The sequence below is a fragment of the Ochotona princeps genome, chromosome 4, assembly GCF_030435755.1.
Source record: "Ochotona princeps isolate mOchPri1 chromosome 4, mOchPri1.hap1, whole genome shotgun sequence".
NCBI classification, from domain to species: domain Eukaryota; kingdom Metazoa; phylum Chordata; class Mammalia; order Lagomorpha; family Ochotonidae; genus Ochotona; species Ochotona princeps.
In genome coordinates, this window is record NC_080835.1 from 13,580,732 (window position 1) to 13,604,547 (window position 23,816).

General features: G+C 37.1%; 3 protein-coding genes across 3 annotated transcripts; all 3 read right to left on the reverse strand.

The window, feature by feature from the left end:
* Positions 1 to 3,340: 3,340 nt before the first annotated feature.
* On the reverse strand, positions 3,341 to 4,258 carry LOC101520419 (olfactory receptor 4A47-like). The gene has a single exon (XM_004585560.2). The coding sequence runs from the start codon at positions 4,256 to 4,258 to the stop codon at positions 3,341 to 3,343; it is 918 nt and encodes a 305-aa protein (XP_004585617.2).
* A 7,911-nt stretch (positions 4,259 to 12,169) lies between these two features.
* On the reverse strand, positions 12,170 to 13,156 carry LOC101520655 (olfactory receptor 4A16-like). The gene has a single exon (XM_004585561.2). It carries the CDS (start codon positions 13,154 to 13,156, stop codon positions 12,170 to 12,172), a length of 987 nt encoding a protein of 328 aa, XP_004585618.2.
* Positions 13,157 to 21,730: 8,574 nt separating this feature from the next.
* On the reverse strand, positions 21,731 to 22,651 carry LOC101521145 (olfactory receptor 4A47-like). The gene has a single exon (XM_004585563.2). It carries the CDS (start codon positions 22,646 to 22,648, stop codon positions 21,731 to 21,733), a length of 918 nt encoding a protein of 305 aa, XP_004585620.2. The 5' UTR covers positions 22,649 to 22,651.
* Between the last annotated feature and the right edge of the window lie 1,165 nt (positions 22,652 to 23,816).

Genomic DNA, 23,816 nt, shown 5'->3' on the forward strand with positions numbered 1-23,816 from the left:
TGGAGGACTTTGATCAAGGCTTGACTCTGCATTAGACATAACCATAATATCCCTCATTCTTTTCATTCAATTCTTTAATTTCAATACAATGCCAACTAAAATTTTTTTATACAAGAGACCAATTGTTGTGTTTCCAACAATGGAACAGTGCCAAAAGGCTTCCAGTGATATTCTGACATGGGTTGTCATTGACTGCAATGAGCATCTTTATTTCATCACATAGTAAATTAGACAGTAGATAATAAGTGTCATGAAAGCCTTTAATAAGGACTTACATAATATATACATCTATATACTATACTTAAAATACATGTTTATAGCATATACTATAAATTTATACTATATTTATATTATATACCATACTATAAATATGAATGTTTACACTACATATATATAGTATGGTATCTTTATAGTATAGATCATACTATATATGTGTGTACATAAATGCATATATAAGTATATAAATATGTATATATGTATCTTCATCTTGCATAGTGCACCATTAATTATATACTATTCATATACTGTATAAATCATATATATACATATTTATATACTATACAAGTATACTATAATATATAATTCACAATAAAAAATACCCTAAGCTCCTTATGGCTAGTTTATTGACAAAAGTTAATTAAATATAAGAAAGAATCACCTTTTAAAATAAAGCTCAAGATAAGACAGGTATAGAATCCATAAGCTTAATCTAAATTTACCAATCAAGCCTTCGCAATAGGTTCTCCTTCTAGATTAGGAAATTCAGGCATTAATATTCTATACCCTTCAAATTAATTAATAAGGTCATGAAATAACTATCTAAAGTTTTCAAGCTTTATAAAATTAAGCACCAAGCTTAATTGGGAAGAATAACATTTAAGAGTTGCAAGTTTCTTTAAAAAGAGAGAGAGATTAAGAGAGTTTTTAAAAGAGATTTATTTACTTCTTATTGGAAAGGCAGATTTACAGAAAGAAGAAGAGACAAAGAGATCTTCCATGTGCTGGTTCACTCCCCACAATGGCTGGGGTTAAGCCAAACCAAAGCCAGGAGCCAGGAGGTTCTTCCATGTCTCCCACGTGGATGCAGGGTACCAGTTCTTCAACTGCTTTCCCAGGCCACCAGCAGGGAGCTGGATGGGAAGTGGAGCAGCCAGAACATGAACTGGCACCTGTATACAATGCCGGCGCATTCAAGGCAAGGCTTTAGCCACTGAACCATCACGCTGGGCCCAAGAGAGACTGTTTTGCAAAATACAAATAAATACTAAAAATTTTTATCACAAACAAAATAAATCAGCAATGGGTTAGAAGAAAAAAATCTTTGAAGTTATTAAAAAATGCTAAAATGTATTAAGTCACTGAAGGAGAATACTTTTGCAAATGTGATTTGATAGAAGAAATTTAAAAATAAAAAGGATATAAAAATAAAATATCTGTACACAAACACACATAATAACACAAATAATAAGATAAGTATTTATAGTAAATGTCTAAAAAGAATGCTATCAATGTTCGCAAATATTGAACATGAGAAGAGAGCATGAAGTAAGCAATTGGCAAAGCGGTCAAGAAGCTAAGATGCCTGCATCCCACTGTGGTGCTAATATTCAAGTCCCAGCTGAGCTCCTGATTCCAGCTTCCTGATAATGCTCTCCCTGGGAGGCCAAAGGTGATGGCGCACTCCTGGGTCCCTGCCATCCACATGAAAGACTCAGATTGAACCCTGGGCTCCTGGCTTTCGCCTGGCTTAGCCCCTGCTGCTCCAGGTTTCTGAACACTTAGAAGTTCACACATAGTATAATAAGGAGATTGGGATGTTTAAAAATAGCAAAGATAGGGCCCGGCGGCATGGCCTAGCGGCTAAAGTCCTCGCCTTGAAAGCCCCGGGATCCCATATGGGTGCCGGTTCTAATCCTGGCAGCTCCACTTCCCATCCAGCTCCCTGCTTGTGGCCTGGGAAAGCAGTCCAGGACGGCCCAAAGCTTTGGGACCCTGCAGCCGCGTGGGAGACCCGGAAGAGGTTCCTGGTTCCCGGCATCGGATCGGCGCGCACCGGCCCGTTGCGGCTCACTTGGGGAGTGAAACACCGGACGGAGGATCTTCCTCTCTGTCTCTCCTCTCTGTATATCCGGCTTTCCAATAATAATAAAATCTTTAAAAAAAAAAATAGCAAAGATAAGATCAGATATTCTAAGCTATTCTTGAAGGGTAATGAGCCATTTTAATGAAACTGTGGCACCAAACATAACTGCTCCACTTGAGGAACTGATTATGACTTTTCAGTTGGAAAAATAAATAAGGCTCAGTTGTTCTGTCCATGCTACTTATTCATTAGGGTTCTTTCTGCATGCCTTTATGGTAAACACTAAAATTCCTCTTCAGGGCCCAGCGCGGTGGCCTAGTGGCTAAAGTCCTCGCCTTGAACGCGCCCGGATCCCATATGGGCGCCGGTTCTAATCCTGGCAGCTCCACTTCCCATCCAGCTCCCTACTTGTGGCCTGGGAAAGCAGTCAAGGATGGCCCAAAGCCTTGGGACCCTGCACCCACGTGGGAGACCTAGAGGAAATTCCAGGCATTGCAGTCACTTGGAGAGTGAATCATCAGATGGAAGATCTTCCTCTCTGTCTCTCCTCCTCTCTGTATATCTGACTTTGCAAAAAAGAATAAATAAATCTTTAAAAAAAACCCTCTCTGTCTCTCCTCCTCTCTGTATATCTGACTTTGCAAAAAAGAATAAATAAATCTTTAAAAAAAAACCCTCTTCAACCTTAATATGCAGAGCAATATGCAATTTTCTTGTAAATGTTAAAATAAAATGTACACATCAGATTAATATGATATATGTATGTTTCAAGAAGTGTGAACCAAGTTTTTGCATGTTATTTCTATTTTATTTTTCAGAAACATGTAATAGATTCAAGTAATTCTAAGACTACATTAACTTTAAGGGCAAAACAAGAAAAATTTCCATTAAGGGAGACAAATTACAGCATTAATTTCAGCACACAAATCTTTAATCTCAAAGAAATCACATTATAAGAAAATATATTTTCCCAATAAGCTATAAAAATATTAAAAATACATATTACATAAAAAATACTTTAGAATTCAGATACCAGGCTTTTTTTTAACATTGTGCAAAAGAACTAAACCTAAGGAATAAATGTTACAACTGAAAAATCAAGAATCGCCCATAAAAGTGCCCTCACAGTTGGGGGCTCAATTGGTTCTACTGCAGAGACAAATAAAGGTGACTCATTTCTTGAAGGCAAAATTACACTTGTCTCTCCTCAAAGGAGCAAAAGTCCATCGAAGATAGATGATACACTTCCCTGCCACATCACTTTCTTTTTCGGGTCCAGAGCTTCTTCATGGCATTTTTCATCTCTGCATTTCTCAGAGTATAAATTAAAGGATTCAGCATAGGGGTGATCACAGTGTAAAACACAGTCAAGGATTTGTCAATGGGCAAGGTGGAAGGGGGTCTCACATACATAAAAATGCAAGGAACAAAGTAGAGTACCACCACAGTGATGTGGGAGCCACAGGTGGACAAGGCTTTGCGTCTCCCTTCCTGACTGAGGTTCTTCAGGGAGTGCAGAATGACCACGTAGGAAATGAGTAGGAGCACAAAGATGACCACGCAGATGGCCCCATCATTGGCAACCACAGTGAGGCCAATAACGTAGGTATCGGTGCAGGCCAGTTTTAATAGGGGATACATGTCACAGATGAAGTGGTCAATGACATTGGGGCCACAGAAGGGAAGGTTGTAAACAAAGAGAAGCTGGACAACAGCATGCACGAAGCCTCCCACCCAGGCTAGCAGCAGCAGCAGAACACATACCCGTTGGCTCATGATCGTCAAATAATGCAGGGGTTTACAGATGGCCACATAGCGGTCATAGGCCATGACAACCAGGAGCAAAATCTCAGCTCCACCAAATAGGTGCCCTATAAAAAGCTGGGTCATGCAAGCTTGGAAGGAAATGGTTTTTTTCTCATACAACAAGTCTATAATCATGTTTGGGGAGACTGTTGTGGAATAGACAGCATCCATAAATGACAAGTAGCCAAGAAAGAAGTACATGGGGGCATCCAAGGTTGGGCTGACGACCACAGTTACGACAATGAGTAGATTACCTACCATTGTCACTATGTAGATGAGCAAGAACACCACAAATAGTATCTTCTGACCCTGGGGGCTCTCGGTGAGCCCCAAGAGGACAAATTCAGTGACATTGTTCCTTGGCTCCATGTGTCCATCTACATATTCTTATTTCAAATTACCTGCAAATATAGTTGCTTTAGTGACTGAAAAATCTTGGGGTGAATGTATTATTCATCCAGAAATTGCTACTGAAATGTATTATGTTCCATAACTATTGAGAGATTATAAAAAGATAAGGTTGATTAAAACATCAACCCAGTGACAACATCTGACATGACCCAAGTACCTTGGAAAGAGCTTGGAGAACGCATGGAAACTCTAGAATATGCTTGTAACTTGTGATGAATCTAAAAATCACTTCAAATTGAAAAGTTTGGTTTTAAAAAGCACGATCTCTTATTTTAGTGATGTATCAGAATAATGTACAGAGAAGTAGTTAAAGAAATATGTGATGAAAGGACGGAATATTAATTAAATGAATCGACTGCAACAATTTCCATCTGAAAGATAATCAAATTGCACATATTACTATTTCTGTAAACAGAAATAAGGTAAAACGTATTAACAGTTTATTGTAAATTATGTAAAGTTTATATTTAACTTCAAATTAACAAAAGAAACCACTGCCTGCATTCTAGGCTAGAAGAATCTTTTCTAAACGAAATCACAAAAACATGTATTTCACAATCGTGAAATTTCTTAAGAATTCAGGAAAGGACATCAAAAAGCCAAAGTGTAAAAATAATTATGTGGTAGGGGCTGTACACACAGATGGTATCTAAAAATAGAGAGGTGAGCGTTTGGTCTTGCATTGAAGACAATGGTTAGAGTCTGGATTCCCACTTTAGATATTCGAGTTGGACTCACAGCCCCAGCTCTTGATTCTGACTTCTGCTAATGCAGATTCTCGAAGACAGCAATGACGGTGCAAGCGGCTGACTTGCTGCCGCCCCTTGGGAGGCCTGCATTCCGGTGTGGCTCTGAACTTCAGATTGCTAGTTGTTGCAGATATTTAGAGAGTGATAAAGCTGTACATGTAGTTTTCTATCATCTCTCTTCTCTCTACCCGCCTAGCCCTGTCTCTCTCTTTCTGTCTCTCACGTTAATAACTAAATGTTTAAAAATTAATAAAAATATAAAAGTGGAAACATTTTGTAGAAAGGCAATTAAAGCAGCAGTACACTGAGCTGGCAACAGACAAACGGCAGACTGCTGAAATTCATCTCTCTTCAGAAATCACAAAACGAGAAAAGTGGTACTACTCTAGATCAAACAGAATGACAAGTTTCAAAAGTAACAATATTCACGACCATGAAAAATAAAGGAGGCTACTTTCTTGAAGTGTTATTAAAATTGTGAATGTTAATAATTTTTTGGAAAGCAATTCAGTAATCTTTGTCAGACATCTATATATGGTTATACATTTTTAAGCCACAAAGTACATTTTAGAATTTCTCCTACAGAATTAAAAAGCCTTAGTTCATAAGGCTATACTTATGACATCATTTGTGCCATTATCTATAAAGGAATAAAAAAGGAATAAACAATTAAAATGTTAAAGTGAATGCTACTCAATAAATAAAGAATAAAATAAAAATATATTAAATGTAAGTAAATATGACATGGAAATTTTAAAACAATTCATTCTAAGTTTTACCAGTACTCTTAGAGAAATTTCTGCAAGTCTAATTGCATAATAGTGAAATAAGCACAGTGATATTAGCATAGAACACATGTTCTCACTTAGAACTATAAGCACAACACAACATGGAAGACTAACACCGATAGATACTTGTTTTGTTTTGGCAAACATTTGTGATTGTGATTTGGGGGAAAAGCAAGTGAAAGGGAGAGAAGAATTCAAGCCATGACAGAAAATGGAAAGAAGACAGAAAGGAAGGAAGACACACACACACACACACACACACCCCATAGCATAACATCAGCACTCATCCAATGGTCTGCTTTTTAAGGTAATCCCAGTAAGGACATCCTTTTACTCTTTATCTCACAATATTCAGTGCACTCCAACCTTAAATATGCTGCGCTTCCTGTTACATCTATTGCTTGTGTTCTTAACTATGGACCCCCCCACCTTCCCCTCAGGCACTAGATTAAAAAATAAAATTTTATCCCTCGAAAGAACAATGAACCTGAAATTTTGTCTTCATTCACTATCTTACCAATTTTTCTGCCTAGACGTCTCCATCATCAGTATATTTATGTCAACATATATGCTTATAGTTAAATGTAGTTTTAATATGTATGCTCCAATGCAAATCTACCTCATTGCTTCACCGTATCTTCAAGCAAATACGTGAACTCAGTTCTTTTTCTGACTCCAGTACAGAGTCCTTTATTCACATGACCTCTCATTGCTGTGGGTGAAAATATCTTGCGTGTTCTAATGATGCCTTTGGTTCCTGAGAGTTACTCACCTAACTGCTACAGATATTATATCATCTTATAATTTCTAACATGAAACGAATCATTGGATTTTCAAATAACTTTCTTTGAAAATTTTCCAAAAATAATTTACCTTGGATTTACTAAGTTACTAAGCAGTGAGGTTAGGGAGGCAAATCTATTGTTAGCTTTTTACAGCATGAAGCTATCCAGAAAATATTACATAATGGGGTAAATTCACATATATTTCAGCAATCACAAAGAATCCTCAGTATAATTTATCATTAGAATCACATAAAAACTTTAGAATATCTAAGTTGTCATATCGCCAAGTACTGTGGCATAATGGAAAACCTAGGGCAGAATCTTACAGATAAATATGTTTCCTGGTTTGCCTGCCCAAGGAGGCAGTCATTCAGTTCAGGTTCTGAATTTGACTTCTGTATTGCCCAGAACGTAACAGCCTTTTCCACTGATACTATGTCTGTGCACTAAATAGCACACACAGTGACATTAGAGCTTGACATATTTCCTTCTGACTAACTCGATGTGAGCTTGCAAGGAGTCAGATTTGTCTCAATCTTTCAGAAAAAAAAATAATTTTTTAAATTTAAATTTCTGGAATTAAAAAAATTCATATCAAAAGTGTCCTTTACCTAAAAGAAGTCTCAATCATGACATTGAATAGAAGTACGCAAAACTTGATTGTTCGTAAAAATTTGCCTGAGTAACAAATAAAGGGTTAAACGTTTTTGAGGCTTAAAGAAGTGAACTTTGTGAAACGCAGAATTCTGAAATTAGGCAGATTCAAAAATGACAAATGTCATATTTTCTTTGATTTGCAGCTAATATATAGTGTACAAAAAAGTAATATATAGGAGTGAAATTGACATCTTAAGATTTTTTTAAATCATCAAATTTTGTAGTCATTGTAAAGATGTTGGTTTTACTTTCAACAAAATATCAGCTCAAACATTTGCAATTTGTGCTACATACCACTGAGGTGAAATAATGAAACAGCCTCTACAAAATTTTAGGTCTCAGCTCCATCAGCCTCTCTTCATCCCACCTAGCCGATCTTCACATCCCCTGAAGAGTGGAGAATAATTTTACTCCCTAATTCATCATGTTGCAGCTCCATCATTCTCATCCCTACAAAAGATGAGCTGTGAATACTGATAGAGGTCCGTGTTCTCTGAGGTGCCTGTGGTCACTTCGCCTACATTTGAATTACAGCATCTATTGGTGAGTCATTCAACTGGCACACCCCTGAGGGTGAATCTTCACTAATTGAATTCACTGGGGCCTTAATAATTATCCTGGAAATAGATCTGAGGATAGACACTGCACCTCCATAGATGCCGCAGGACACAAACTGTATAGAATAAGATTTATAGAACCATGTCCTCTGGGGCTTAAAGCATAGAAGAGCAACTTGAGGTCAAATAACTGAAAAGAAGACGCTAGCCTGGGCAGAAATGAAATATGTGCTTATTAACATCATGACTTGTAAAACAGGCACACGTAATGAATATGAGAGCTTAATCTATGCCTTTCCAGACAGCATCTGAACTCACACTCAGAAAATCAGTTTCAAACAGGCAAATTGGTAGCATAAACATGGAGCTGCTGTGTATGTCTGCCCATGATCACAGAACAGTAGTTTAACACTATACGGGCCACATTGCTATACCTTTCTGAATAGTTCAATACTACAGAATGAATATCTGAAACTAATCGAACTCAAAAACAAACAGATAAAACTTATTATTTCTTGATGAATAACAATGTAAGAAACCAAGTAACTCTGTGGCATAATGATCTACTGGAATATATTTTAATGGGGGGGGGGGTAACAATTACAGGAAAGAAATACTGAAATGCACCGGGTAAGCATGTTTTGTGGAGCCACTAGTATCATTTTTTATCTTGGCTTAATTGATGCATAATTGATAATTAAGAATCCCATATGTGTAATTCTTTTTAAAAGATTTATTTATTTGTACTCTGTAAAAAGTCAGATTTACAGAGAGGAGGAGAGACAAAGAGAAAGGTGTGTCTGCTGATTCACTCCACAAGTGGCCACAACAGCTGGAGCTGCGCCGATCTGAAGCCAGGAGCTAGGAGCCTCTTCCAGGTCTCCCACATGGAAGCAGGGTCCCAAGGCTTTGGGCCGTCCTAGACTGCTTTCCCAGGCCACAGGCAGGGAACTGGATAGGAAATGAAGTAGCTGGAACATGAACTAGCCACCAGATGGAATACTGACATTTGCAAGGCGAGAATTTAGCCACCAGACCATCTTGCTGGGTCTGTGACATCCCAAATACTTAAAAGTATACAACTTTATATAGATTGTGAGATGATTACCACAATTAACTTAATTACCACATCCATCATGTCACGCAGTTATAACATCTTTCTGCCTTTGATCATGTGGTGAGCATACTTCTACTCAGTCCTTTCTACCACACTGCTCACTGTAACCACCATGCTATACATTGGACTCTAGAAACTCCCTGAATTGCATCATTGAAGCCTTGTCCCTTTGCCAACATCTGTTTTTATTTACCCTTTATTCCATGACAGCTTTTATTCTGCTGTTGTTTCTCTGAGTGTTGCTACTAAAGCCCACATGCAGGAGCAAAAAAAGCCCATTGAAAATGAGCTTAGAAAAATAAATTATATTGGTGCTAAAGAATCTTGACATTCATGCGTGATTTTTTTTCATAGCATAGGTCTTCCTGAACTTTGTGAAAATCTCTCATATAAGTAAGATAAAGCATAACTTCTTTGGCTTATCTCACTTAACATGATGTCAGCCAGGTGCACATATGATCACAAATGACCGATTTTCTTTTCTTTTGGGGGCTAAATAACACTTCATTTTCTTTACCATGCATTCAACAGGTATCCCTCAGTTCCCCTTTATTAGATATTGTGAATACTTACAAGTTGAATATTGGAAGGCAGATTTGAGATCCCAGTTTTACTTTCTTTGGATAATTATCTAGAATAACCATTGCTTATTGACATGCTAGCTCCTTATTTTCTTTCTTTTGAAAAACTTCCATATTGTTTGCCATACTGGTTGTATCAACCACCAACTTCAGTGCCCGCCAACATGCACGGGGATTCCTTCTCACCACATCTTCCCAGGACTTGTCATCTGGACTCTTTTGCTAATGACCATTTTAAACCATGTGAGAAGATACATCATTGTGGCTTCATTGTGTAGTTTCTTGGTTATTGGTAATATTGAATATCTTTTTCCATTTACATTGGCCATTTTATCACATGTTTCCTAAGCTTTTTATTTCATAATAGTTGTAAGATATAAATCATTATGAAATAATAGCAAAAGGAATTCCTGTGTAATCTGCTGGAGGCCATCAGAAAAGAAAAAAACTTAGTGCAATGAGAAGGGCTGACCTGGGAATCTTGGAATGGAAACTTCCCAGGGTGATGCTGCCTGACAAAGTCTGCCATTAGCAAAGCCAAGTCCAAGGCCAGGCCACATGATTAAGTTAGCTAAAGTTCATAGCTGACAAAGTCAGGCCATCAGGAGGCACACAGGTTCAAAGAGCTTTCCTAGTAAGGGACACATCCTGTTTCTCTCCTGCTCGATGTTGGACCGAAGACACTTGAGCGTTAGTGTTGACGATGCTTTCCCTGAGATTACCAACTCCTGGGCAGAGCCAAGAACCTCAGCCTGGGAGAATTCTCTCCTTCTCTGCCCCCTCTCCCGCCTTTAAATCTCTCAGGTTTTTATGTTTCCTTAATTGCACACCACTCCCTCTTCAGCCCTGGTGATGCTGTGCAATTCACAGCAATAAGCCACATCCATCTATTCCTATTATCAATATTTGTCACAATCAACACCAACACCTATTGGAGGAGAGAATCAGATTGCTTTACTTTGAATGTGCGTGTGTGTGTGTGTGTGTGTAACGAAAATTTATTTTATCTTTATTATTTTTATTAGTATAAAGTAGAAAATTTCACATGTACCACAATGCATATCGAGGAGCTTAGTAATAGTTCCCACCCTACCTTGCCTTTGGTCACATTTCCCACAAACACCCTCATTCCTTCTTTTTTCTTTTTTTTCTAATATTTATAACAGCATATTTTTATATCATTTCACAATCACGAGTTTAACATCTCAATGCATAAAGATATTAACATAAGGCAAGTAGCAAATAATAATAATAAAAACAACAAAAGCCCTACTGTTTCAGGAGTATAAACAAAGGTTGTATAAAATAAACAAACCCAGGAGCATCAATTGCGCTCCCACAGACTGCATTTTTTATGCTCTCTGTATTAATCACCACGAAGCAAAGAAAACCCGATATCTGTCCGTTTTGACATTGTATTATCTTACTAAGCTTGATGATTTTCAGTTGCATCAAGTTGGCTGCTAAGAAAATATAGATTTTTAACGTGATAAAAAATAAAATTTCGGGCCCGGCACAGTGGCCTAGCGGCTAATGTCCTCGCCTTGAACGCCCCGGGATCCCATATGGGTGCCGGTTCTAATCCCGGAAGCTCCACTTCCCATCCAGCTCCCTGCTTGTGGCCTGGGAAAGCAGTAGAGGACAGCCCAAAGCTTTGGGACCCTGCACCCGCGTGGGAGACCCGGAAGAGGTTCCTGGTTCCCAGCATTGAATAGGCAGGCACCGGCCCGTTGCGGCTCACTTGGGGAGTGAAACTTCGGATGGAAGATCTTCCTCTCTGTCTCTCCTTCTCTCTGTATATCCAGCTTTCCAATAATAATAAATCTTAAAAAAATAATAATAAAAAATAAAAATAAAATAAAATAAAATAAAATTTCGATTACAATAAAATTAATCCCCTTAAGTTCATAAATAGTGTAAGTGCAACTTTTAAGGAGTATACAGCTTACACAAAACAAGCCCTTTTAACCAGTGCTTTTAGAATCATAGAACCTGTCATAAAAACACACACACAATAACAACCAGTGAAAAAAAAAATCATCAAATATATTTTTAACTTGTCTTATGGTGCTTTTCTCAAAATATATATCCTGTAATTAAAAACTTGAATGTTTTTCTCATCAGTAACATGCCTTTTAATAAAATTGCTCACTGTCAGCAGCTATGTCAAAATACAGTTTCATCTGCAATCCAAAAAGTCTCATAGAATTTCCTGAGGAATAGAATTACTCTTAAAATAAAAAGAAAGTTGATGCGCTGGTGGAATATTGAAAATTATGATTTAAATATCACTCTTTTGGGGCTCAGAATTTGCTCTAAGTATTAGCCAAATTGCTTTCTCTTTGATTTTTTGTGACACTTTGCAAAAGTGACTTATTTTCTCACTTTTGAAAAGGATAAATAAACTTCAGGTTCCAATTTCAATATAAAGTTAAAAATAAGATTATAAGGTGAACATCAGTCTGTCTCCACTTGTAATGGAATACCACATGTGTCTCTTATTCACTATCCAGAATTTTTCTGTTGTATTGATTCCAAACTGGAAAGGTACGTTGTTCTATTTTTTTAATTGTCTTGGAAAAAAATAGTATCCAACAGAACCAGTTGAAATGTTTACGACTTCCATAATTACAATTTACTCCTTGTTTGTTGTCTTAGCACTTAGAACAAATATGTTCAGGGTGGGAAACACGGCTACGCTACCTGTGGTTAATCTTTTACACCAGAGTTTAGCCATAGCACTTTTCATCTCTGAATTCCTTAAAGTATATATTAAAGGATTCAACATGGGAGTAATAATTGTATAAACCACAGTCAAGAATTTATCGACAGGAAAGTTGGAAACAGGTCTAAGGTACATGAAACTACAAGGAACAAAAAACAGCACAACTACTGTGATGTGGGAGCTGCAAGTAGACCAGGCCTTCCGTCTTCCTTCTTGGCTGTGAGTTCTAAGAGAGTTTAGAATAATGCCATAGGAGATCAGCAGAAGTATAAAGACAACCATACAGATCGCTCCACCATTGGCAACCACTGTGAGGCCTAGAAAATAGGTGTCAGTGCACGCAAGTTCCAATAGCGGGTACATGTCACAAATGAAGTGGTCAATGACATTGGGACCACAGAAGGGCAGACTGTACACAAACGCAAGTTGAACCACAGAGTGCATAAAACCTCCAAACCAGGCCACCCCCAGCAGCAGGATGCAAACCCTTCTATTCATGATGATCAAATAGTGCAGTGGCTTACAGATGGCCACGTAGCGATCATAGGCCATCACCACCAGAAGGAAGACCTCGGCACCACCAAATAAGTGTTCTATGAAGAGCTGGCCCATGCAAGCAGAGAAGGAAATAGTCTTCTTATTGCAGAATAAGTCTATGATCAACTTTGGTGAAATAGCAGTAGAATAAACAGCATCCATGAGTGACAGGTAGGTAAGGAAGAAGTACATTGGGGAGCTAAGAGAAGGGCTGGCTTTAATAGTCATCATAATGAGCAGGTTGCCCACCATCGTCACAACATAGACAAGTAGAAACATGACAAAGAATGCTTTTTGTCCATTATGATCCTGAGTGAGGCCCAGAAGAATAAATTCTGTGACATTATTACTATGGCCCATTGACTCTCTTTGTTTCCAAAGCAGGAGTTCATGGAAATCAGCAGTGTGACGGCACTGTAAACAGGACTGTGAATCTGTTACATAATGAGGTGTTTATTCATCATATCTGCTACACCTATTAATACACAAAGAACATTTAGTAAGTAAGCATCTACTGAGTTTTTCTTTGAAAGGTTCCAATAAGTCTTCCCTTTTCAGCAACATTTCTCTTCCAGGTAATTTTGTTTTACTGTTACTAACCATAATAGTTTCTATTTCTAGGTCTTAGTAGATCTTCTATAAAGAATTATAGTCAAAACACATTCATTCATGTACGTAGTAACTCTTGGATTGTGTCATTTTTCTCATAGAAGTCAGCCATGGCAAACAGGAAAAGGATTCCTATATTTAAAAAAAAGCAAACCTAGTTACTAGTGGTAACAATTAACTCTATACCAGTAAACTGACATAGAAGCCAACTTTGAGTGGGGAGATGTTGTGCAGAGTGACTTGGTGACACACTGCTTGTATTAGAATCTCAACTTGCAATGTCCTTTCTATGTGACCTTGAGGAGCATAATAACCTTCATGGAATTTGGTTTTATCATTTTTAATATAGAGATGTCAATTATGGTCACCTTTCATTATTATTGCTTCTGTGAAATACATAGAACACTGACTAACATCTGGCAAAAGAACATTGCTATTGTAAGTTCTCTCTCATGTAAAGCAACCCTCATGCAAAATGCCAAGGTCCGTAGGTGTATAGGTAAGCATGTCTATGCATGTATCTATAATGAGGATCTGTATAATGGAAGAAAGTATATCATAAAGTGGAGATACACTGCAGTGTGCATCTCTACTTCTGAATAAAAAAAATGGACTCCCAACAAAACTGTTAAACATAGCTTGACAATACAATACTAGAGTGCGTACCATTCTCTTTATGTACAATGTCAGGATACACTTAAATAGCAGAATGACAGACTTGCAACTGTTGCTAAAACTAAATTAATGTTACAATATAGAGGAAAATAACTGGGGGGAGGCATAGAGGAAGAAATCCCTGAGCCTATCATGAAAAATAAAGAAGTAAAAAGAAAAAAAGAAGACTGTTAGTGTTCCTGAATGTTTCCTTGTGCATATTGGGTCAAGAACTAACCATGTGATCTCTTACAATTAAATGAAAATCATAGACATTGCACAGGAGTTAGAAAATAATATACCTCTAACTAGAATATAAGATAGAAGTATATATGTGTATATATAATTACTGATACTTACCCATGATAGAACATATTTTGGTATACACAGAGGAAAAGTCTACTCACACAGATTTTGGTAGCCAAGAAGGACACACACAGGAAGAGTCCGGGATTTCTTTGGAAGCCAACTCTGATGAAATTTATGGATGCCTATTCACAATACTGCTCCCCTTAGCTTCAAGATCTCTGTTATTAGTAAAGCTGTAGATCAATAAAAACACACTTATTGAAGAGCTTAGCATGCAGTTTAATCTAAATCCAATTTCCTATGTCTTATTTTCTGCAAGATATTGTCATCAATACCAGATTTTGAATAAATCTCACATTGGAGAGTAAAGCTTTTTACATTAAAAAAGGATGAGATAACTACAAACTATAATCCATCATGTAAGTCCGCAAATCAAAAAAGTAATACAATTATGCTTTTAATTTAGATCTTTAACACTTCTCAGGGAAAAAAATTAATGTAGTTTCTCAAAAATATAGCCTTTAGACTTTGAAGTTCCCATCAAAATATAGCCTTTAAAAAGTTTCCATCAAAATATAGCCTTTAAAAAGTTTCCATTGAAAAACAGTAACTCTCTTAGCACTTTACAATCATAATTTTATAGCTGTATTTCTTGCTGAGCTTGATTTTTCTTGTATACACACACATACATGTATAGAAGGATTTTACTATATATAAAACATGCATGTGTCTGTGCACAGTAATGTGTGCTGGTATTAAAAACTCACGTAAATTCTCTAATTCAGTAAATTTTCAAGTGATTGTGCACACTGATCACCATGTCTTGTATAACATAAGATAACTCATTCACTAAAATTAAAGCACATTGGTTTATCTGCATGTAACCTATTTCACATTTCACAGGGCATTTAGAAAAACAGAAAGTAAACACCTATCAAGTATAATACGAAACAAATGCTTGTACATTATGATTAATTTCTATGTACTGTTAGATTATATTTCTAAATCCAGATTGCCAGGGTGAAAAATATGGAAATTAAAACATCAGCACTTCAGTTCACAGAAATTTTCAGCTACCATCCTTTGCCTATTGTCTCAAGGACTTACATGCGGGGCTTGTTTGAGGTCCTGAAAAACCGTAGCTTCTTTCACTAAGGGTAACAGCAGCTACCTTATGTTACCTGTGTATGATCCAATAACAGGGAGTACAGAAAGAGTTCAAAATGACTGCAGTAAGATCTTCACACAAAACAAAAGAGTAAAACAGATTTATAGGTAAACAAGTACCTCATAGATGAACTGTATAATGAAGACGAGCATACCAACAAATGAAGACACATTGCAGTATGGGTCTCTACTCCCAAACAAAAGGAGATTTTCTAATGAATCAGTTAAATATACCTTGACAATATAATTTGGGGCTTTCTACCTTTGCCTGTACCTACAATGTCATGATACACTTAAATAGCAGAGTGTTAAATTTGTAACTGTACTAAAGAGCAATGCCACTGTAATAATACAGGGGCAGAGGGGCAGAGGGGGTAAATGGTTGTAGGGGAAAAGGGGAACGAAGAAAGGAGAAAGGAAGAGAGGAATCCCTATACCTAAAAAACTGCATCACAGAAAAGAAACAAAACAATCAAAACAGGAAAAGGTATCCTAAGTAGATATCTAAAATACAAACACATTTTAATGCAATATCAACATTGTCTCACCCGCCAGGAAAACGTTTCTGTAGGAAAAAGAGTGACGTGTGTACGACAATAAGAAATTGATCAAGTGACACTGGTTAAGCCTAAGATTCATTGGTACAATGAACAAATACTAAAATTAGTTAAATCATTGCCTTTTTCTCGATCAATAATGGTGAAGTAAATAAGAAGGACCTTACTTTGATCATTTATGGTAAAGTTCATGTACATATCTCCACTCCCAAGTACATTCCTATTAGGATCCATAATGTAAGAAGACCAAACTTTGGAAGTGACTTCAAGGAAAAAGTAGAAGCAAAAATAATCAGTCTTGCAGTCATTCAAATCATGTATTTCTGAGGCCATTTTGTTTTTCCTAAATAAAAACATGTCTCTGGGCCTAGTGCAGTAACCTAGTGGCTAAAGTCCTTACCTTGCACATGCCAGGATCTGATGTAGATGTCAGTCCCAGCAGCCCCGCTTCCATCCAGCTGCCTGCTTGTGGCCTGGGAAAGCAGTCCAGGACAGCCCAAAGTCTTCAGACTCTGCACCCACATGGGAACCAGGAAGAGACCCCTGGCTCCTTGCTTCAATTCAGCTCAGCTTCAGCCATTGCAGCCACTTGGGGAGTGAATCAGCAGATGGAAGATCTTTCTTTCTCTCCTCCTCTCTGTATATCTGACTTTTCAAAAAAGTTAATGTATCTTTAAAAAAAAATGTCCCTGTGTCTCCAGGTTGTCTTCAACAGAATTTGAGACCTTGCAGAAGTTGCTGCAAGTAATACTGGACATACCAAGGAAACATCACTTTGGAGGACTAGCTATGCATAAAAGACATACTACAAACCAGGCAGCAATTAAGGCTTTCAGAAATCTCTCCTGTGACTTGTCAGCAAAACAGTTATTGCTTTTAAATAGATAGGCAAATCTGTGTGTTTTTACATCATCGCTACTTTAAATGAAAACATCTGTAAATCCATAACATATTGGTTTGTTAGAATATTTGGAATAGAATCAAATGAAAACTCCCTAGAGGAAAAAGACCTGAATCTTGCCAAGACACAATTACTAGATACAAGAAACCATGGAAAACTCTTAATAGGAAAAGAAAATTGTAAAGTAAAATGAGGATAGATATGAGTTTAATATTGTGAAATATTTAGGAAAGGAAAAGCAATTCCATGTTCCTTGATCCAACCATCAATTACGAATTTGCACTTCTGTTTTGAGAGATTTTGAGTCCTTGTTGGATGAAACATTACGAGATTCACTCTTCTAATTCATTCCTTTAATTCCAATCCAACATAAGTTGAAACACTCTTCCATAAGAAGTTAATTTCTATTTTCCTACAATGGCGTAGAGCCAAAGAATGACATTGTTATTCCTTTATCTTGGCTTGCCAAAGGTTTCATTGACCAGTTGGCATCATTTGTTTAGCTGAATATTAGATAAAGACTTTGAAGAGTCACACAAACACCTGTATTAAAATGCTAAAATATTTATTATGTGATGAACTTCACTAAAAGTTGCCAGGTTTCAACTTACCTAATAAATGACTTTAATACAACAACTTTAAATGCAATATGAATATGCACTAGCTGTAAGATAAGCAGCAGGTGTAAGCATGGCACTTCTCATTCATAAGTAGCTTAAATTTCATACTTAGTTTGAAAGAATTATTTGATACGTTCTGCTAGAGATACTTAAATTACACTCCGACATAGAGAGCTAATACGTAAATAAGGCATAATTATCTGTGTTCTCTATGTCCCTCTTAGCTAAGTTTACAGGACCTCTAATGCTTTCTGCTAATATCTATGAGATAAAAGCATATTAGATAAAGTGACACTTAATTATTCCACAATTAACTTATTTGCTCAGTTTTTTTAAAAGAACACATTGTGAGGGGTTGGCATTGTGGAGTAGCAGGTAACATCACCACATATGATGCTAGCATTACATCTGAACACAGTCTCGTGTCCAGGCTACTTCACTTTCCATCTAGAGAGATAGCTCACATCAACTGGTTTACTCCCCAGCTGTCTGCAGCAGCTGGAGCAGGGCCAAGCAGAAGCCAGGGACGCCATCAGTTCTCCCACACAAGTGTGAGGGTCTCAAGGACTGTGGTCATCCTTGCTTGCTTTTCCATGTGCATTTATCAGGGAGCTGTATCAGAAGAAAAACAGCTGGGACTCAAGCATGCACTCATATGAGATGCTGTTGCTGCATGAAGTAGCTTAGCTTGCTTTGCTACTACAGCTACCCCAGAATTGACTTGTTTTATTTTATTGTTATTATTTTCCATGATACAGTTTGGTAGGAATAAGTATTCCCCCATCGATCTCCTCTTCTCTCATCATTTTTCACTCCATTTTCTCCATATTATGATGATACTATGGTCATTTAAACAGTTACAAGGTCAATAGTCTGATATTTAAATTTATTATGGCATTGAAGTTACAGACAAGGGTTGATAATCTAGTATCAAATTGTCAAGGCGTATTTAACAGTGTTGTTGGAAGTCTTCAATTCACTCACTTTTAATACAGAACTGCTTTTTCGCATTTATCATCCCCAAACTTCCAACAATTAAATTGGTTTATCATAGAAGCTACTATGGTATAAACCTTGACCACCACGTCATCAATGGAGGAGATCACCACCATGCATAGATTCACTAATAAAAGTGGGGCACAAAGAATATCGTGTAGCTTGCCTCCAGGTATGATATTTCAGAAACCTGTAAGAGAACCATAGAAGAGACCAACAAGAAGAGAAACATGTCACATGCTTATGAGCCTGCTGTTGGCAATAACAAAGACAGCAGGTATATGGGTATCCATGCAGATGAATCTCATCAAAGTGTTCAAGTCACCCAGGAAGTTATCTGTAACCCTGGGACTGCGACTGTCACAAGACTCTAAATGACTGCATGAACAAAGACTCCAGCGAAGCCCAGTCCAGGAATCTGAATCGCTGTCATTTATAACGATTCTAAGTTAGTTATAGGACCTTGCAGACAGCCCTGTAGCCATCATAAGCATCTCAAGATCAGGATGATATAAGATTCTCAAGAAAGTCATCCAGTCATGGTTTTCCTATGTTAAGTGCCAGTATTTGTGGTTTTGGTGAGGGGACAGGTAGTCATTGTACAAAATGGTACCATGATAGGAAATGTAAGCTCTAGCAAAAGGTATAAATAACTGTATGCTGGGTCTGGGCTTCCCCTCCCCCCACCAAAATCCCCATCCCCGACTGATTTTCCCCATATTGTTACAACAGTATAGTCCTTCATAACAAGCTATAATTCCATACATAATTGTACCATGAAATCTTTTTAAATCCATAAAAAGACTACCTGTTAAATGAAAATTCACACATATAGTTCTCAGTTCCCTAAAGACATATAAGCTACACTTAAATTAGCCTCTCAAAGCTGGACCTCACTGCAAATAATTGAACTTTATTTTATTTGAAGATTTTTGCAGAATCTCCATGTTGTTTTCCATAACAATTGCACTGGTTTATATTCCTACGAACAGTTGTTAAGGGTACCCTTTTACACAAATGCTTCCCAGCAATAATTAATTCTTGGTTTTCATATGATACCCATTTTAACAGGAGTGAGGTGAAACTTCACTGTGGTTTTTAATTGCATGTCCCCGATGGCTTGTGATCCTGAGCCATTTTCATATGGCTGTCTGCAACTTGAATGTCATCCTTTAAAAATGCTTATTCTTGTCCATAGCCCATTTTTAACTGAATTATTTATTTTGTTGTTTTTGTTTTTCTGAAAGTCTTTAGAGATTTTGGGTATTAATCCTTTGTCAGTTGCAAGTTGTAAACATTTAGCTGACCAGGAAGATGCTCCCGGTACCAAGCTTTGCAGCACATCAGCTCTGGCCAGTGTGGTTGTTCAGAGAGTGAATTAACCTTTTCTTTATGTAAAAAGGTACTTTTCAAATAAATAAATATTTTTAAGAATTTAAAAATTAGCCATACATTAATTATAAAGTAAATAAATATGTAAGAACACAAAATTAAGTACTAAAAATAACTGAAGATTGTTTTGGTAAAGTGAGGCAATGGCTATGTGGATTTTTTTTATGTTTTTTTGTTTTGTTTTGTTTTTAAAGATCTATTTACTTCTATTGGAAAGTCAGATTCATAGAAAGATGAGACACAGAAAAATCTTCTATCTTCTGGTTCACTCCCCTAGTGCCAACACCGACTGAAGCTAAGATGATCTGAAACTAGGAGCCAGGAGCTTCATCCAGATCTCCCATGTGTGTACAGGGTCTACTGCTTTCCCAGGCCACAAGCAGGGAACTGGAAGCGAATGGGGCAACTGGGATAAAAACCTATACTCATATGGAATCCTAGCACATGCAGGGTGAGGACTTTAGCCACTAAGCTACCACACTGGTCAAAATATGTTTTTAAATAATGTATGAAAAATGAAAAAACTATGAACGAACATAGTTAGATGTTAAAAATTCTACATCCCAGGAATCTATATGTGCATATATTTTTAAAACTTATTTACTTTGAAATTTTCAGTCTTTTATGAAAAAATAATTTCAGAGTAAATAAGTTTTTAAAATATATGCAAATATAGGTTCCTGGAAAGGGAATTGTTAGTTTGCACACATATTTATATAGACGATCTAGTGGTACGTGTATTTAAAAAGGTGGTGTTCCTAGTAAATGCTCAAATGCAGTCAATGAGACTATACTGATTATACTTGATTCCATGATCTGTGAGGATGCTTCTGTCTGAATTCTTAGAAAACAGTTGTTAATAAACATTTATGGCAATAACAATCTGTATAAAATTATTTTATGTGTTTTATGCCTTTTAGAAATCCTTTTGAGACAATTTTTCTTATTTATGTAAAAGGCAAAGTTACAAAGGACAGGCAGAGGCAGAGAGAGGAAGACAGATCTTCCATTTCTTGGTTCATTTCCAAATGACTACAACAGCCAAGGCTGCACCAGGCCAAAGCCATGAGCCTGGAGATTCATCCAGGCCTCCAACATGGGAACAAGAGCCCAAGGGCTTGGGACATCTTCAGCTGCTTCCGCAGGGACACCAGCAGGCAGCTGGATCAAAAGTGGTGCAGCTGGGACTTGAACCGGCAACGATATGGGATGGTAGGATGCAGGAAATTACATATCATTTAATTGTGAATATCTTTCTATTCTACATCTAATTTTCAATTTGGTCATCTTGTATAAATACCCCTTTTAAACATGTACTAACATGATCCATACACAATACTAGTTATCTTGAAAAAAACTATAGGGGAGTAAATATTCTAACATTGCAAAAATGAACTAAAATCATAGTAAGTCTCAGAAAGAAAATAAAGCTTAACTAAACCAATAGAACACCCAGTGTAACAATATAGTTTCTCCACTAATTGTACATTATAGATGTCTTAATGTACTTAATTACATCTTCTTATCAAGTAAAAACTAAAATACAACGCTTTTTTCCCAATCAAAGAAGAAAATTGAAAAGAAAACAGAGTTTATTTAGAATCATAATTGTCACAAATGCTAATGCTTTGGGAAAGAAAAAGAAGTTAGCATTAAAGTTAGTAAAATGTCAATTCCCAAAGACAGGGCTTTAGGCAAATGACTCTTGATGGGCAAAGTGATTAACGCGTTACATTACATGACTTTTCCAGAGAGTCTTCATAGCATTTAGCATCTCTGTGTTTCTCAGAGTATAGATTAAGGGGTTCAGCATGGGGCTTATGACTGTATAAAACACACTCACTGATTTGTCAAAGGGGAAGGTCTTTGCAGGTCTTGCATAAATAAAAATGCAGGGAACAAAGAAGAAGACCACCACGGTGATGTGGGAACCACAGGTCTGGAGGGCTTTCCGCCTCCCTTCCTGACTTAGGTTCTTTAAGGAATGCCAGATGACACCATAAGAGATGAGTAAGAGCAGAAACACAATACTGCAGATCACGCCCCCGTTGGCCACCACTAAGACGTCAATCACATAGGTGTCAGTACATACAAGTTTCAGTAAGGGGTACATGTCACACATGTAATGATCCATGACATTGGGGCCACAGAATGGAAGTCCATAAATAGTGCTGAGTTGAATGATTGAATGTAAGAACCCTCCCAGCCAGGACAATGCCAGCAGCAGAACACACACCCATTGCCTCATGATAATCAAATAGTGCAAGGGCTTACAGATGGCCACATACCGGTCATAGGCCATCGCCAAGAGAATAAAGACTCCAGAACCACTGGAAAAGTGTCCAGTGAAGAGCTGAATCATGCATGATTGGAAAGATATGGTGCTTTTTCCAAAGAATAAGTCTGAAATCAATTTAGGGTTAATGGCTGAAGAATAAATGACATCCATAAAAGATAAATTGGCAAGAAAGAAGTACATGGGTGAGCCCAGACTCTTGCTGACAGACACAGTCACAACAATGAGCAGGTTGCCCAACACAGTCAAGATGTAGATGATCAGGAACATTACAAAGAGTACTTTCTGTTCCTTGGGATTCTGGGTGAGGCCCAATAGGATGAAGTATGTCACATTGCTCCTTGAATCCATCTGTTCCTTCTATAGGTTCTGATTTCCAGTCTTAGAGGCAGTTTCCCTATGCATGAAGGAGAACATCCTTTATGTAGATGAATATGTATTCATTGTTTCAAAAGCTTACAGAAATATCTACATATCAAATCTGTTGGGGACATGAGAATCATCACATCAGATGTGACAGCCTGTGGTTAGCAATTTGATACATAAACATGGGTTCAGACCATAACAAACAAAATCAAACACTATTGCATATGTATTTCCACAATTAACAAGTGTCTCCAAACTACAACACCTAAATTACAATAGAATCTTCAGTGGTTTCACAGAGGAAGTATGCTTTATCTGAATTGTGATGACAAGTGAGAGAGAGGATATGAAGAGAATTCAACTAAAGAAGTACCATATAAAAATTCACTACATCATAACACTTGAGAAGTCACTGAAGATAATACACATTCAAAATGCATAGAACTCATTCTTCATAGGTCTTTGCCACGAGATTTTCATCTCAAATTGCATATCAATTTAATATTTCTAAAATGACTTTTAATTGTATTAACCTGTTGTTTCCTGTTTCTTGGCAGGTTAAATTGTATCACCTGACACATCGTTAATCATGCTAGAAAGATCTTGCAACTTTTCTTTTCTCAACTCCTCTCAGGTTACTTTGTGGCTCATTTTCAAAACACTGCTGACTCCACCTGCAACTTACCTCAAATTGCATCAACCTCAGACCTCCCCGTTTTCCCATCTACTGTGATAGCCTCTTGATATCTTCCTGCTTTGACATTTCAAAATCCAAAAATTACTTACACAAAGCAGTTCATGCGATCCCTTTTATTCCTTACTGAGATCATTTCATCCTCTGTTCACAACTCCTACAGTTCATTTCAAGGGAACACAGTCTTCCCATTTTGGCCTTCCAGATCCTGGTTGATGGAGTTCAAGGCTAACTTTCCCATTTCATTCTCTTGAAAGCTTCTAAATCCACCCTATTCCTGACAGTGGTTTTGTTCTTCAAAATCGTTATGCTATTTTTTCCTTGATTTCATTTTCATAGACAGTAATTTCAAAGACCGGAAGTTATTTAATGCTAGGACAATAATAAATAGTATGGAAATGCTCACAGGAAACATACATTGAGGTACATCTCACAAATAAAATAGATTTTGAGCCATCA